The 14,099-nt window shown below is 33.8% G+C and overlaps 1 protein-coding gene and 1 long non-coding RNA gene across 2 annotated transcripts; both read right to left on the reverse strand.

The window, feature by feature from the left end:
- Positions 1–270: 270 nt before the first annotated feature.
- LOC117331638 lies at positions 271–2,180 on the reverse strand. The gene is made up of 2 exons (XR_004533617.1): positions 1,735–2,180; positions 271–1,680 (listed from the first exon to the last, which is right to left on the reverse strand). It is a non-coding gene; the product is annotated as an uncharacterized LOC117331638 (long non-coding RNA).
- Positions 2,181–3,244: 1,064 nt separating this feature from the next.
- On the reverse strand, positions 3,245–10,819 carry LOC117331640 (UDP-galactose translocator-like). The gene is made up of 3 exons (XM_033890468.1): positions 10,555–10,819; positions 5,157–5,494; positions 3,245–4,007 (listed from the first exon to the last, which is right to left on the reverse strand). Exons 1-3 carry the CDS (start codon positions 10,655–10,657, stop codon positions 3,357–3,359), a joined length of 1,092 nt encoding a protein of 363 aa, XP_033746359.1. The 5' UTR covers positions 10,658–10,819; the 3' UTR covers positions 3,245–3,356.
- Between the last annotated feature and the right edge of the window lie 3,280 nt (positions 10,820–14,099).

The raw sequence follows: 14,099 nt of genomic DNA on the forward strand, positions 1-14,099 counted from the left end.
CAATGCTAATACTTTACTACAATATACTCTGGATCATATATCTTTAACGGTACACAATTTAAACAATAAATTAACTTAATGATTAAAGAACACATCATAGTCACTAGGCAAAATATTCAGTTTTTGTTTTTGTAACAGAGTCTTCATCAACTAAATGGTCTCCCTGCAGAACTTATATAATCCTTGATAAATTCATGTTTAATTAATCATGGTTAGTCAATCATGGTTAATTAAACAGTCCTTTATTATCAGCTTTTAATTGACACAATACTGTTTTATGTATAATTTATTGAACTCATGTTTTTTTGTAGTAATTTAAATCTCTCTCCTTTTTCCCTTTTGAATATATTTTTTTTTTAAAAGAAAAGAAAAAAATACTCTCCTTACTGTATACTGCAGTTCCTGATTCTCACTTAACAGAAAGGCTGGTATCATAATTGTTGTTGTAAGTATATTATTTAGCTTAAAGAGAGTGCAATAAAAGATTATATAAATAACTGTGGAATGGGAATAGGAAACTTAGGCCAACAGGGTACACACTACTACAAGAATACAATTGTTATTAGATTTGCCCTACTGGTATTGATCATTGTGAAGAAGCGTATTGAAAAATATTTCCTCCATCAATGTGTTTCTTTTGAAAAACTAACCAGTTCAGAAATAACACCAAATTATCAATTTAATGTAGGCATTAAATTTAGGACTTTTAATGTAATAAAAAAAGGATATACATTTGATTTTCACTCTCATATCAATTTTACCTAATTCATGATGACACTCTCTGGCATTTCATCTCGGAATTTATGATAATAATTTACATACCAGTAATGAGTGATAAAATAGTAAAAAAAAAAAAAAAAAAGATTATTCTTTTTAATACTGGAAAAACTGATTATTCAATATTGATTCTTCAGAATGATAGCTACACAGTATAGGGATACAAGGCATGTCAGTTATACTGAATCAGTCTGAAAATTTAATTCTGAACCTAAAAAAGGAGTAGTAGAAAGTAGAAGTAGGATGTAAATGGACGGAGAGATTATCCATAACATAGACATAGATCATTACTGAGACAATAAATGTGAGCCACATGGTATACCACAGGGACCTGAAAATTGGTTATAGCATATGTGACGGACCTATCTTTGTGTGTGTTGATCATTCATAAATGTTTATAGGGGCTCAACTAACATTCGGTAAAAATTGTCTTTACAGTCAACAGTGTCATTTTAATGGAGTGTTAATATTAGCCCCAGTCACTTAGTCTAAAACAAATTCTCAGATCCCTGTGCTTTCTATCTTGAGGTCCAAACAGTGATGTAAAAAATGTTAATCATATATTAATACCATAGTACAGGTAATTACTCCTAAGAAAATCATGAAAAATGAAACATATATAATAGATACATCTATACTGTGGTTAAGTTATTCATCTTGAACGTCTAGTTAAGAAAGGTAATGACTCCAAGAGAAATATGCAATTGAAATGAAAAATAAATAACAGGTGTGTACCAGGTTTTATAAGAATTATCTGTGAAAACAGAGTATTAAATGTACTCTGGAAAAACTTGTGTCCTTCTAAAGATGGGTCTCCTTATATCTCAATATCAGTATAGCCCCTATACTATGCTGACTTAAGTACTAACCATGCATTGATTAACGTAACAAACCATAAATAACCTTAGTTTACAAACTATCAATTTACCTAACAGACCATTCATTTATCTAGCTAACCTTGGTTTACAAACTATCAATTTACCTAACAGACCATTCATTTATCTAGCTAACCTTGGTTTACAAACTATCAATTTACCTAACAGACCATTAATTTACCTAACAAACAGTCTATTTACCTAACAAAGTAAAAACATTAACTTTTCTAACCAACTATTATTTTACTTTGTTTGAACATAACTTTAAGCTTTTATTAAAGATTATTATAAAGTTAAAAAGTTTAGTGTTTTTGTTTAAAAATATGCTATATTACAGTAAGGTATACAGGATTCTGATTTAAACATGTTCTGACACACATCGCTCATAAAACATGTTGTCTTTACCTTTTATATATGTGAGAATATGGCTATACTGTACCATAATATCTTCATATGTATTTCTGAAAATGTCCATGTAGGTATTAGCAGGAGGTATTGATACAAATTTATTTATATATATTATTTATTAGTATACAGTGCAACTTCCGAAAACCGAACCTTCTAAAAACCGAACACCTCTGAATACCGAACGAATTGTCATTGTACGGAATTGGTCCTTCTTTATTATAGTATTAAAAAACTTCCAAATACCGATCCCTCTGAATTCCGAACACCGGACTGATTTTGTGTCCGGTTCCTGTTAAAATATACCAAAAATTACTTCTGAAAACCGGCCTTACCTGGGCGATTATGACACGAGGTCAGGCCAGTCAACCGTGAAACAACAACTGTGACGGGTATTGTGTGAAGCCTTATTGTCTCGGGACCTACGTAGGTGATTTGTACAGGTATCCAATATATACCCCAAGGGGGCATTATGACGGAAGGCCTAGTGTATAATCAACACGACAATTATGAAACAATGCCACACTTCATTGAAGCGCGTCGGTTCGTTTATCTTCTCAATGCAAGTAGAGCTAGAAGCCTGAGTTTCGCATTTAATTTAAATGAGGCCCAAAAGGGGTTGTTTTCGTAAAGAAGCCCGTGATGTTTTTTTTAGACAACAGCGATGTCGGAAATACGACCAGTATCATCTGATCAATTGTAATTGATATTGAAACAAAACATCTTCACACCCTTTAATATTATTTGATGTGTAAAATATTCTGTATCGGACTATTGGCCCCATCCACATGACGAGGCTTCACCGGATGTAACAAAATGTAGGCCGATCGTAAAGTGCAGTTGTACATGTGAAAATACTGTTTAAAACTATTGTTATAGTCATTTGCCTTTCTTATATATTCTGCAATATAAACATTGATTAACTTTCATAATATGCATATTATTCAGACAATCCAAAGCAAGGTGCTTAACGAGGTTCTTAGATCGTAAACGACACTACTATTATACCTCAGTATGTACGTGCCGTTTTGGAATCGGGTGCATTCTAATAAAACATCGTCCAACCAATTATATCCGGAATTTGACCGGTCATTTTTCGATCAACTTCTCCAAACCGAACCCTCTATAAACCGAACAAATAGTCATGTCCCATGCATGTTCGGTTTATAGAGGTTCCACTGTAGTTGGAGTTTTCTCTGGCCCCCACATCATCAAAATGTCTGGTGTTGGGACTAGAAAAAACTCAAGCTATGCAAACTTAGAGTCATAGAAGATGATTTCTAGGACAGAGACAATAACCTAAGCACTTGTTACTTTAGTGGAAGGTGCTGGTACAAATTTGCTGTACATGTAAATAGATGCCATCACTAAAGATGCTCCAAATGCAAACTGGACAGAGATATGGAAATCAAAAAACAACACAGACATTAGACACGAGATGATGATGGCAGCTGACGTGGCAAACCCTTTCAGAATATTGTCAGCATATTTCACCACTACTGCCACAAGCAAGCCACCAAAGGCTTGAATGAAGATGACAATGAAAACAATGATGTCGTACCCAAAAAAGAAACCTTTATCGGCTACCTTTTCTCCATCTTTGAAGTACATGGCAATAAATCCAATGACAACACCTAAAGACCCAAGCTGTACATTTCGTATCCATACAGACTGCTTCGTTCCCTTGAGAATCTTCTCAAAGTAAACACCTGCAAACCCTGACATTAAACAGGAAATGATGACGGCGACAAGTCCGAGGGTTGGATTCTGATCTACCGCTGTAGATCCTGTGGTCGCTGTCTTGGATGATGTGTTGTCTGGTTGTGTCTGTACTATTGCTACCCCAATAAATAGCACAACTAGAGACACCCACTGGAACCGACTCAGTTGTTTCTTCAGCATGGCCACAGAGAACAGGGCTGTTGTTAAGATTTTCAGCTGATAGGTAACCTGTAGGTAGATAAGTATACATCTTAACTATAAATTATACTATAAACTATAAATGAAGGGATTCTGGTCAAACATAATTTGCAACAAACTGAATATTGCACATTGTAAGTCTATACATTGTACCTCCCCCTCCCCAGGGGAGGAAAGGCTGTTTTCATCAGAGGAAGTCACAAAAATTGGTTATGCTTATTCAAGTGAGTGCTTGAGTGACAATTAGTAAGTACTGTCAGTTCAAAAATGGGAAAATATTTGAAATTTTATGTAAACGAGACACGTTTTGCCATGACCACTTAAATACATTCATGGTGGCCATGGTCTGATGAACGTGGATATGCATGACGAGACACATCTTCTGATACCCATGATTGATTCCACTATATTACACTTAATGGAGGAGATACACATACTTGTTTATATAAGGGTGCATGGATATACGTATTGAATGCTATTTTTTAAGTTTATCGTAGAATTTTAATATTTCATGCGTGTCATTTGCTATATAGATCTCGTAAACAGTCTGACCTATTTATTCATCGTACCAGGTTATGTCTCAGTTATAACTATAAAGGGCTCAGTGATATTTTTGTAAACTTGTTTTGTAGTGACTAAAATAAAATACCAAACTCACCTGGTGTTGGTAAGCAATCAAATCAATGTAAAGACACTTGCTTGTGTTAACACATGTGCTGTAGATATACATGTATATAGGAATACATTAAACTGTTACAGACACAAAAAGATATGCTAAGTGCTGGTACTTGTGCTGTAGATAAATGTGCTGACTGCTGATCATATTTAACATCATAATAATGTATAAACAAAATTACAGGAATTAATTTTATTGATTAATTTGTTGACTTTGTGGAAATATTCTAGACTAATGACAGTAGAATCCAGGCACAACCTAAAATCATCTCTTAATTAATATAATACAGTTTTAAAAATAATGATATACACATTAAACTAATTTGCAAAATAACTGGGGAAAAAACTTATTTCACTATATTACTAAAAAAAAGATATTACAACTAAAATTCATCCAGATGGAAGCGTATGTGAGATTTTACTGTGGTAAGAAACCAGAGTACCTGGAGAAAACTATCAGGAAGTAAGATTGTTCTAATTAAGATATGTTGCATAAATGAATACCTGGAATGTTGCAGCATCTAAGTTGGACACAGCCACATATAAGAGGTTGTTTTGTAGGACGTAGATCAGTGAGGGTACTGATACATTAATACAGTCCATTGGTTGACTGAATATATTGTCATACAAATGTTTCATCCAATTCTTTACACTGAACTTTTCCTCGCAAAACACGATGATCAAGCATGTTAGGCACTTCAGAGCTTCAGAGATGATGACAGCCGTGGTCGCCATAAACATATCTCCCTGTCGAATCCGAACATAACGCATGACCAATATAAGAGCTGCATTCTGTAGGGTCAGCAACACCAAGCTGACCGACTTCAAAACAGCATTTGATTCTATAATAACACAAGACAGTTGACATTATTCTAGAACATGAACAATCATGTGTTAGTCATAGGTTTCAAATAATGCAAAATGCCATTGTTCTGTAGGAACAGTAATTTAAAAGTGTGACAGGAACGGGAATTAGCAATCCTCAGTCAATATATATAGAAAACTTTGTATTCCTATATAAACAAGGACATAGTCGTCAAGATTCCCCCATCATGCAAATATTGTATTAGCATAAAAACATGAAACACATGACAGAGTATTTAGAATCATTACATGTTGCAATAATCAAACTTGAGCTATAGTGACTTTGGTAACGAGTTTACCAAGCAAGTTTAATTAAAATCTGATCCTAATTCCGATTCTAAATCTGATTCAATCCTAAACAGTAGATATAGAGTCTATTACCATCTCGGACACTGCATATATCAGTGCTAGAACGCTTCATATTGGTCATTAGTCTGATGAAGGTGACAGTGTAGTCATTGAACATCACACACTTAAATATCATATTGATGGTGTTATATAACTTCTTTCATATGTTCTGTTTTACAGTTATCGTAGAATTTTAATGTGCGACATATGCTGTATAGATCTCGTAAACAGTCTGACCTATATTGTACCAGGTTATGTCTCAGCTATAACTAAAGGGCTCAGTGATATTTTTGTAAACTTGTTTTGTAGTGACTTCATCCATGATAAGATACCAAACTCAGGGGTTGCTAAGCAATCATATCAATGTAAAGACACTTGCATGTGCTATAGAAATACATTGTACATGTATACAGTTGAGTGTAAGCTAACCTTTACACCCTAGTGCACTCCTAGTGCACTACGTTTAAACTAGTAGTGCACTACATTTATATTAACCTACAGGTAAACTAGTAGTGCACTACGTCCAGTCAGGTGTTACCACAAATGATGGACAGTACGTGCCACTGGACACCTGTGTTAGATACCTGTAGTTGTTACATATACAGACCTGTGTAAATTGACTGCCTTATTTCTGTCATCCTGACTTCACCAGATATATTCAAATGTTGATAAAATTGTATCTAATATTAACACAAAATAAAATTGGCTGCGGTTCTTATATGGTATATTGCACAAGAGGAATTAAAACTCTATCAATTGGATTTGTAGTGGGTTTTTGTTTTTTTTAAAGATTTCATTATAGTGTAAAATTAAGGTTTATCTTCCTGATTTCAAAATTTTGATGCTTTTCATTTATTATTTTAGATGTAATTAATATACATTTTATATTAATGATTAATTCTACCTTAGGCCTTGATGACTGTTTGTGGATTTTTTTCTCATAAATATTTTTAAATTCTATGTATTGTTACTTCACAAATATCTGTTAATTCAACCATGAAATACTTTCATAGTACATAATCAAGAATCAGAAGTTTCATATATTCTCATTTATGTTCTGTAAGAGACATATAATATCTACACAACAAGTTATGTACATGTACCTGTATGTATAATTGGTACTTTCAGGACATGCATGTTGTCATGGCCACCTGGGCCCCAGGGCCCAAACTCTACCTTATGGACAACCATAACATCTTACCTATATATATGTATCAGATGAGGATCACAGTTTTAAGGTTAAGGTGTGCCTGTTTTAACACCTGGCTATAGTTTTGTCAAGTCCAATTACCCCCCCCCCCCCCCCCCCCCCCCCCCCCCCCGGGTCCATTTATAGCATGCTGTGCCAGGCTCCTCTGCCTTACCTACCTGTAATTAGCATCTAAAACTAATAATACTAATTTATTTCATTAGAGTGTCACACATTTGTTCAAACATACATAGGTAAAATATATTTGAATTAAAATGTCCAGCCTATTAGACTTATGAGACACTATTATAAAAAATATACATGCTGTATTATAAACATGAGAATAATTATATGCAAACTTATTTACACATCTAAAAAGAAACTGAACGAACGTCTCTTCTTTAAAAAACTAGATATCGTGCCATCAAAAAATAATTAATTTTTATTTACATAAATAAAGTTGATATGCTGATTTTCTTTAATTACAAGAAGAGGTAAAATCCCCATCAGTTATACATTTTAAGGTAAAAAACAATTAATCATTTTCTTAATGCAATAGGGAAACACTTAATGCTGATCAAAATGTATCCCAAAATTTAGTTTTTAAACAATATTGCAAAAAACATGTTAGCGTGAACTGTAGAAAAAAAACTTTGGCTAAGGTCCACATGATCCACATGTGTATATAATAATACATATATTAATTGTTCCCTCAGGCCATTATCTCATTCTGTGTTACCTGTAACTGATACATGTACCTAGAATCAGATCCATACCTGCATAAGGGTACATGCATGTACAGAAATTTCAACTATTTCAGTAATGGAAGATGGAAGGTGTATAACAAGTAACATATACCTTTTGTAAACTTAAAATTTTGAAATGTAGAACTGTTCTGATCACTTAATTACCAGTACATTCATAGAATCTCTTTCTTTACATGTTAAATCAAGGTTGAATAAATTTCTTTATGTGTTCAGGTTTCTGACTTTAAGCATTGGATGTATACACATAGAATGTACAACATATATTATGGGCTGAATTAGGTTTTAATAAGCAAATATCACATCAAAAATGAAATTATGAATATGCTGCTTAATTTGATCTGAAATTAAACTACAATATAAATTAAATGTATCAAATTGAAAAAGTTCAAGTAACGATACTTGTTTTCAAATGTTTTATTATATACTTTCATGTGATGAAAACAAAATTACTGGAATTAAACATGTGAAATATATAACTGATTAATCAATACAAAATATAAAGTACCAAAAGATAAATGAAACTTGGCTTGAACCACAGGTCCTAGCCTCGTCTGTCAATACATCCAATATATAATCATGAGGCTAGGACCTGTGCTTGAACAATTCAACTTAGTTAAAAGGATTTATAAGGTATATCTCTCTTAACTTAGTTACAGTGTAATTAACAAGAATAGAAAGGTTGAAATATAACATCAAACTAAACCTTTTTAATAACTCTTTGAATATAACTGCTAGATAGCCTATATATACAGTACAGGTAAAAATCACAGGTAGCCTTGGGTACTGCCCATTACCTGTATGGGAATTAATTTGCTGTTCATCACCTCTTAGGGAGTAGTGCACTACTAGTTTAACGTAGTGCACTAGGTGTAAATGTTAGCTTACACTAAACTGTATACATGTATATCCAGAGACATATATACAGAGAGATTGGCAGCTCTCTATTTGCCCTTGTGTTTACATAGTGGCCCCTGACCTTCCCACAATCCTTTGCGGTCGCTCGGTTCAGTCTTCACTAGACGCCATATTGGAGAAAACTTGAAAACCAGACACATAATTATCGATAATTTCTATTTGAAATCATCACCAAGATCCAATTATGTGCTTTAATTTTATTAATATCAAAGTGCAGAAGTGTCATCAATATGAAATATATCACAATTTGCTGTCCAAGTGTTTGTATTTTGAGTATGAAAGTCAAGCACAACGCAGGAAAGATCGGCGGGAATCTCCAATTTTCAAAAAGTCCCTATGGGGTTTTCGAGACTACGGATAAATGACAACAATGTGCATGATAATCAAGACCACATTCCATAAGTATGATAGTTTTTGGTTAATGTGGTAACTTTTGTAGTGGCCTAGATAAAACAATGTGCTTTTTGTGTGCGTTTAAAATTGACGATGTTTTGGTCGGACGTAATGGCTGCTTAATTACAAAACTTGGACATGTCGAATAGGACCCAATGGATTTTAGAAAATACGGATAAATGGCAACAATGTGCATGATCAATAAGACTATATCCCATAAGTATGATAGTTTTTGGTTAATGTGGTAACTTTTGTAGTGGCCAAAATAAAACGATGTGCTTTTTGTGTGCGTTTAAAATTGACGATGTTTTGGTCTGACGTAATGGCGGCTATTTACAAACTTGGACATGTCGAATAGGACCCAATGGATTTTAGAAAATACGGATAAATGGCAACAATGTGCATGATCAATAAGACTATATCCCATAAGTATGATAGTTTTTGGTTAATGTGGTAACTTTTGTAGTGGCCAAAATAAAACGATGTGCTTTCTGTGTGTATTTAAAATGACGATGTTTTGGTCTGACGTAATGGCGGATTAACCAGAACATGTCGAATAAGTTCCAATACTCTCGATAAGGGATATGCTTGAGTGGTCACGAATAAAGGGAGCCACTATGTGTACGGGGAAATAGCGATGTTACTAATCTCTCTGTATATATGTCTCTGGTATATCTAATCATAATGAGCTCGAGATTTATAATCAAATATACTTTTAATTGAACTTCCACTTATACTAATTTTTTAATGGAAATGAAAGCTTGTATTGAAAGCTTATTATTTATTTAGGTACACGTAGGGGCTACAGCTCCCCTACATTAACCCTTGAAAAGCTTGACTTGTGCCTTTGAATTTATTTTACTTCCCTCATTCAAGAGAATTTCACACTCGATCGTGATCATAATACAAAAGATTTTATTCATTTTGTTAGTGCATTAAGACCTAAAATACTGTATACTGTTTGATTACAAAATGTGATATGCCACATGATATTTGAATAGATATTATTATTAGATTAGATTCTTATTTTCAAAAGTTCAACTATTTAATAAGGATGCCTAGTTAAAACTTCTTGAGAAGTGTGCAAAATAATGATAGGATATATGATATAAATTGGTATGTATTCCATACCACACACAACCTAAACAATTCGAATATTTTCAACAGGATACGGAGACAGATTTTTTTATAAAGGTGGATGCATGAGAAACGGTTATATCTGGACTACGTGGCTGCCAACTTGACAACGCTATCAACAACCAAGCCAGTGAAGATAAGTTACAGACTTGCCGGTAGCTGATCGTGAGGAATCAATTGTATGTAAACATTGATTAAAACCTGTGTGGAAGTGTAGAGTTACTCGAATAAAGGAATAAACAGCATGATTATATTTAGATAATGTAAACCGTGATGTTATCAGTCTCACCCGATGGTTTGGGGGCCGCCATTGCGTTGGTGGAGTTACGGGTCGAATTATCTCCGACGTTGTATTGCAACATTACTTCCGTTTCCTCTTTGCTTTGAGCCATTATTATGTTTTGGAGGCGTGGTGATTTTAAACGATATTTACATATCACAGGGTCCAATTGCTGTGTCACAGCTGTGGTGAAGTCAGAGTCAATACTTAACACATCAGAATGGACTGATATCACGAATATGTCCACCGTACAGCTTCACACCTGTCACCTGTCTTCGTGTCAAACCGGAACAAAACAGTAAATAACAAAATTAGAATCATAAAGCGGGCACATTTTCCGGACCTAACGGGGAATGTCACCTCGCATGCTCAAACTGGGACCACAGAAAATATACAATTGATTTTTTATGAACAGTGCAACCACAATAGCAACAACAACAACTAACACAACTACATATGTTGATCTCTTGTCATGATAACATAATTCACTGTACTGTAGGTCCTACTGTATATTTCTCCACAGACGTATATACTGATATACAAGTCTCTGATTTCTCGGAGTAGAACAGACACTTTATATATAAATATATACTTTGAACAGTATATTTCCCAATATTTATTCAATATCTTTTTTAAATGACCTTCCAGAATACTTTGATGAATCTTCTGGCCCTGCGATTTCCAGTCGTCTTCCATTGATTGTTTAATGTATGCAGATGACATTGTTTTATTATCCTCTTCTGCTAGTGGCGTGCAGAAGAAACTTAGGCATATTACAAAAATACTGTAAAGACTGGTGCCTGAAAGTTAATGTTGATAAAACTAAAATTCTAATATTTAATAGTCCCGGTAAACTGATCAAATTGATATCCATTCTTCTTCAACAATCATATTGTGGAGTGTGTTCAACAATACAGATACCTAGGTATTATGTTTTCCTCTTCTGGATGTTTTGCTGGAGCCAAATAGGATTGTGCCAACAAGGCACGAAAAGCTTATTTCAAGCTAAGGAAAGATTATTTAGCTTTCGATCCTTCTGTAAGAACTAGCACGAACGTCCATGATCATACTATCAATCCAATAATGTTGTATGCCTCTGAAATATGGACAGAACGAACTGCAAAATTAGTACTTTTGGTATGAACTCCCAATACCAATTTACACATCTTCATGTGGAGAATTTCACTTTCCCACTTGTTATACAATGTAGATATCATCAAAACTTATGAACTGATTACGCTTAAATCTAGTTGCGGTGTTGTTAAAACAACCACTTGAAAGATTCCCGGTACATTTTAATATCTTAAAAAATATGCGTTTACACTGGTTCCATCTGGAACACTCTGTAGATAAATTCCCACTACTGCAAGAACCTGTAAACTAAACTAATTGATTATTTTGGCGTCCAAACATATGTTGTTCTTGAAAATTTGTCTGAAGAGGATTTCGTCAAGACCCTTTTTAAGGGCAACCACGAAAAACTATATTTTGAAAATGAAACGATTCATCAAGAGTTCATATTAGACTGTGCATTTTACCTCCGAAAAGCTGCAAACGTATACTTCAATATTGATAACTAAATATATGTCCATGAAATAAGAGACATTGTAGTTACGACTACCAAAACAACATAATTTCTTTGTAAATATTATTATTATATACATGTACTCTCATTTTTGAGGAATAAAGAATGATGATGATGATGATGATGATGATGCTCAAAATTGCTAAGCCAAAATAATAATCACTCTTGGCATAATTGTATTAGATTTATATTATCTACTTTAAACATACAGCAGAACACAGTAGACAGATTTTCCAGTGCTACTCAATTTAAAGGTTTGATAAGAAATTACTTGAGAAAATATTATATTGAAAAATGACATCAAAACAGAGAAAAAAAAAAATAGATGGGAAATTGGTACGCTACCTTAAAGCTGAAATGTAATTTTGGGGTTTAACCCTATACTAGTTCTATAGCAAATTTTCATGCAAGAAAACATATTGCTAAGCTTCTCATATCTGCGCATACTCATGATAGAACAGGGTCGCTATAGAAACATTCCCCGGAATGAACGTTTATGTACACACTGTGAAACTCGCTGTATCGAGGATGAAACTCACTTTATAGTACCATGTACTAAATACAATGCTGATAGGAAGGAGCTATTTAATTTATGTTGTATGAAAGCTCTCATTTTTCAAATTTAGATCCAGAACAAAAATACATCTGGTTGATGAATAATGAAAATGGAGATATTTTAAAGTTGTTATCTATTTTCATTATGTCAAATTTAAAATAATACAAACTATTTCTGTATCCATTGTGTAATGATTTTGTAATAGCTAATCTAGCTGACTTCCAAGTCATGGGTTACAACATGAACATGTTACAAGCAATTTGTTTATGTGTTTGTAATTTATATTAGTATAAATGCATGTCCATTCATATGTCTTTTGGCCACTCTACCTCCTTGTGATTGTATTTCCTATATTGCCCCATGTGGGCCGGAATTCGTTAATAAAGAATTGGATTGTATTGTATTTCGACTAAATCATCTGGCCTTCTTCAGCTTCAGGAGTGAGTGCACTGACAGTCACTAGACCTTAGGTGGTCTTGTGATAGGAGCAACAACAACAAAGTCAGATCTGTGTAACTCTAAAAGATACAACACTTTTAAACTTAAGCTTGATGTCTGCCAAATGAAAGCACCGCCTGATGCAAGGAGATCTTAAAAATATCAAGTGATATAATTTGTTTGGCGTGTCTTCTGTGAGCGTCCGAGTCTCTGATTAAGATTGTGTCCCTTTGGTTATTTGTATGATATATATATTTATTTGCAACATGACCATACGTGCATATACTTACAATAGAACAATACAATCACTTTAAAAATAACACGTCTTTATGGTCATTTAGTCTGATCACAAGCATCTGCATTTGGCCAGTACATGTACTTATAGAAAAAAAGTAGGGGTAGGGGCAGAGACGTAACTAATGTTAGTGTATAGATCTCTGGTAGGGGCAGAGACGTATATAACTAAGGTAAGTACATTGTATATAGATCTGTGGTAGGGGTAGATACTTATATAACTAAAGTTAGTATATAGATCTGTGGTAAGGGCAGAGACGTATATAACTAAGGTTAGTGTATAGATCTGTGGTAGGGGCAGATACTTATATAGCTAAAGTTAGTATATAGATCTGTGGTAGGGACAGAGACTTATATAACTAAAGTTAGTATATAGATCTGTGGTAGGGGACAGAGACTTATATAACTAAAGTTAGTATATAGATCTGTGGTAGGGGTAGAGACTTATATAACTAAAGTTAGTATATAGATCTGTGGTAGGGGCAGAGACTTATATAACTAAAGTTAGTATATAGATCTGTGGTAGGGGTAGAGACTTATATAACTAAAGTTACTATATAGATCTGTGGTAGGGGTAGAGACTTATATAACTAAAGTTACTATAAAGATCTGTGGTAGGGGCAGAGACTTATATAACTAAAGTTAGTATAAAGATCTGTGGTAGGGGTAGAGACTTATATA

This window comes from Pecten maximus, chromosome 7, assembly GCF_902652985.1.
Source record: "Pecten maximus chromosome 7, xPecMax1.1, whole genome shotgun sequence".
Taxonomy (NCBI): domain Eukaryota; kingdom Metazoa; phylum Mollusca; class Bivalvia; order Pectinida; family Pectinidae; genus Pecten; species Pecten maximus.

Bases quoted from the DNA above. Each gene is read 5' to 3' on its own strand.
- LOC117331640 (XM_033890468.1), bottom strand. From the start codon at position 10,657: ATGGCTCAAAGCAAAGAGGAAACGGAAGTAATGTTGCAATACAACGTC. The intron at 5,495-10,554 runs GTGAGACTGATA...GTGTTATTATAG, and splicing joins GGCGGCCCCCAAACCATCGG to AATCAAATGCTGTTTTGAAG. The intron at 4,008-5,156 runs GTATTCATTTAT...ATCTACCTACAG, and splicing joins TAGATGCTGCAACATTCCAG to GTTACCTATCAGCTGAAAAT.